Source organism: Mandrillus leucophaeus, unplaced genomic scaffold, assembly GCF_000951045.1.
Source record: "Mandrillus leucophaeus isolate KB7577 unplaced genomic scaffold, Mleu.le_1.0 Scaffold260, whole genome shotgun sequence".
In the NCBI taxonomy this organism is placed as follows: Eukaryota; Metazoa; Chordata; class Mammalia; order Primates; family Cercopithecidae; genus Mandrillus; species Mandrillus leucophaeus.
In genome coordinates this window covers 2,550,025-2,553,346 of record NW_012102699.1, presented here as the reverse complement: position 1 = coordinate 2,553,346, position 3,322 = coordinate 2,550,025, and the positions used below count along the sequence as shown (strand labels likewise).

The 3,322-nt window shown below is 38.9% G+C and overlaps 1 protein-coding gene across 1 annotated transcript in view; it reads left to right on the top strand.

Moving 5' to 3' along the window:
- PCSK5 (proprotein convertase subtilisin/kexin type 5) overlaps positions 1-3,322 on the top strand; it is a 485,048-nt gene that overhangs the window by 474,079 nt on the left and 7,647 nt on the right. Inside the window, exon 36 of the mRNA XM_011984097.1 lies at positions 2,863-2,963. Within this exon, the coding sequence (XP_011839487.1) occupies positions 2,863-2,963 (101 nt within the window). The remainder of the gene's footprint in view (positions 1-2,862; positions 2,964-3,322) is intronic.

Genomic DNA, 3,322 nt, shown 5'->3' with positions numbered 1-3,322 from the left:
GTGGCTCATGCCTGTAAACTTTGGGAGGCCAAAGCAGGCAGATCACCTGAGGTCAGTCTTCAAGACCAGCCTGGCCAACATGGTGAAACCCCGTCTCTACTAACAAGAGTAAAACCCCATCTCCAAAAACAAAAAGAAAAAAAAAAAGAAAATGTAACCAACCTTAAGGTAGGAATTTTGTGACCTAACCTAGTTATGGACTGTTCCCCCTCTTTTAGTGTTTTCTACTCTTAATTTATTTTATTATAAATTGATAAATTATAATTATATATATTTATAGGGTATGAAGGGATGTCATGATATATGTATACAATGTGGAATAATTAAATCAAGCTAATTAACATGTCCATCAGGCCAGGTACAGTGGCTCACACCTGTAATCCCAGTACTTTGGGAGGCCAAGGTGGGCGGATCACTTGAGGTCAGGAATTTGAGACCAGCCTAGGCAACATAGTGAGACCTCATGTCTATAAAAAATAAACAAAATTTGGCCAGGCGCAGTGACTCATGCCTGTAATCCCAGCAATTTGGGAGGCCAAGGCAGGCAGATCACTTGAGGTTAGGAGTTTGAAACCAGCCTAGCCAATATGATGCAACCTCATCTCTACTGAAAATACAAAAAAATTAGGCAAGTGTGGTGGTGCACACCTATAGTCCCAGCTACTCAGGAGGCTGAGGCAGGAGAATTGCTTGAACCTGGGAGGCAAAGTTTGCAGTGAGCTGAGATTGCGCCACTGCACTCCAGCCTGGGTGACAAAGCAAGACTCTGTCTAAAAACAAAAATAAATAATATATAATATATATTTGCTGGGTATGGGGTGTGAGCCTGTAGTACCAGCTACTCAGAAGGCTACGGTAGGAGGATCACCTGAGCCCAGGAGGTCGAGGCTGCAGTGAGCCATGATTACAACAAGCCATGATTGCACCATTGCAATCTAGCCTGGGAAACAAAGCAAGATTCCACCAAAAAAAAAAAAAAAAATCCATCACTTCAAATACTTAATCATTTTTGTGGTAAGAACATCTGAAATTTACTGTCTTACCAATTTTGAAAGTACAATATATTATTGTTAATTATAGTCACCATGAGATATAATAGATCTCAAAAAACATGTTCTTCCTGTCGAGAACCTTATACCCTTTGACCAGCATCTCCCCAGTCCCCTCAGCCTCTGGTAACCACCATTCTACTCTTTACTTCTATGAGTTCAATTGTTTTAGATTCCACATTAAAGTGAGAACATGTATCTACCCTTAATTTCTCTTCATTTAAAAAAAAAAGTCTCTTGTATGTTAAAAATTGAAGTAAGACATCTAAGCTATATTTTAGAAAAATGTAGAAAAATGGGAAAAAGGAAGAATGGAAATAGGAGAAGAGTGATTCTTCCATCAGAGACCACAATAATGTTCCAGAACATGTAGGAAATTCTGTGTGAAGCTAGAGCTAAGATAAAAATAAAGTGGTTTTGAATTTATATCACTACAGGCACCTTCCAACCTAAGAAGCAGTTCAGTAATAAAGGTGTTTATTCTCTAAGCTGTTGTTTGGAGCTCAGAATTTATTTTTCCACAGAAACATTATAAATGATTGAGCTCACAGTTCAGCCATGAAATGTCAATTTAACTACATTGTGAATGTAAATGACAGATCCATGGTTCTATTTCAAGTTCAAAAACCACCCTTTACAGGATTGTTCTGATGGGAAGACCTATATCAAGTTCCAACTTACAATACCAGGCACATTCTATGCCCATTAATCTTATGTTCCCATTTTAAAATGATCAGCAAAAATGTCCAGGACTTCCTAACAGAATGAGCTAGATTTAGATCTCCCGTCCCCAAACTTTCCAGAAGTTATCTCTTGATACCTGCATAGAAGAAATGTTTGGGTCGGTCCTTTCTGGGGTGTCTGAATTAGGAGAAAGAGTATTGTCTCCACAGGAAACAGAGGCTGTAGATTCAGACCTCCTCTATTTGGTGGCTCATGTGCTAAGGCAGATAGTGTGGTAGAAAGAGCACCTCAGCAAGGCGCAATTGCACACATCTGTAATCCCAGCTACTTGGAGGCTGAGGCAAGAGGGATCCTTTGAGTCCAGGAGTTTGAGATCAGCCTGGGCAACATAGCAAGACCCCCATCTGAAACAAAACAAAAGAAAACAAAAAGAAAGAAAGACAGATCAATGGATTATGAGTCAACAAACTTGAATTTGAATCTTGACCACCACCTATGTAACCCTGGATAGGTGGCATTACATGTCTGGGCCTTAGTTTTCATTTATCAGTATTTTCAAAAAGAGAAATAAATAAGATGTCAAATTTCTGAGAAGAGAACTTACAGCTTTCAAGAGAATGTCAAAGAAATCTAGCACCATCAACACCACCCCAAAATTAAGAACCACCAAACAAAATGACCTGCTGAATCCTTTTAGCCCTAGCATTTAAGTGCCAAGTTTAGTGCTGTTTCTCAATTAGAAACTCTCTATTCATGATTTATGCACTGAGTATTGCAGTCCTCCAAACAGCTGGTAACATCCTCCACACTAGTTAAACAATAAGCAGAATAACAAAGGTTTTATAAACTTTCTACATGATTTCTCATTCTCTGAAAATCTTTTCTCTTGCTGTAATAAAATATCTGTCATCCCAAAATCCTCAATTTTCAGACTGAGAGTCGACATAGATTGAACTAATTGTATAATTTCTACTTTGTGTGGGAGACTTTTTTCTTTTTCATATCCTCAATCAATTCACCCTTCTGCTTCAATTTACTTGACATATTCCTTGTTCCTAAGTGTTCCGGAACAGAGACAGAGGTTGAAATCTAAGGTCAATCTCATAACGTAGAATGTTTTCTCTTTCAGGAAAAGGAGCGTTGAATTGCTTATCCTGTGTGTGGAGTTACCACCTCATGGGAGGGATCTGCACCTCGGACTGTCTTGTTGGGGAATACAGAGTGGCAGAGGTATGGAGGGCTAGGGGTGCTGGGCCTTCTGCTCTCTCCAGAGGGGAACATGAGCTTAGTTCCTGCATGTCATTCTGGCCAATCAAAATGTCCCAACATTCTCATACTATAGAAATACTGTACTTTTAATATTTTAAAATCTTGTACCATTGCATCATGTAATAATGGTGCTACCCACCTGTAGCCTTAACTTTTACTCCAAAGGAACTGAGAAGATCTAAGCTAATGGAGAAGTTAAGTCGTGAGGGCCTTGGAATGAATTCTTTATTTGTTGTTCATCACCATAGAAGTTTCAGTCAACATAAGAATATTATGTCAGAAATACAAACTATCTTGTCCCTTACTTCTCTCTGGTCTAA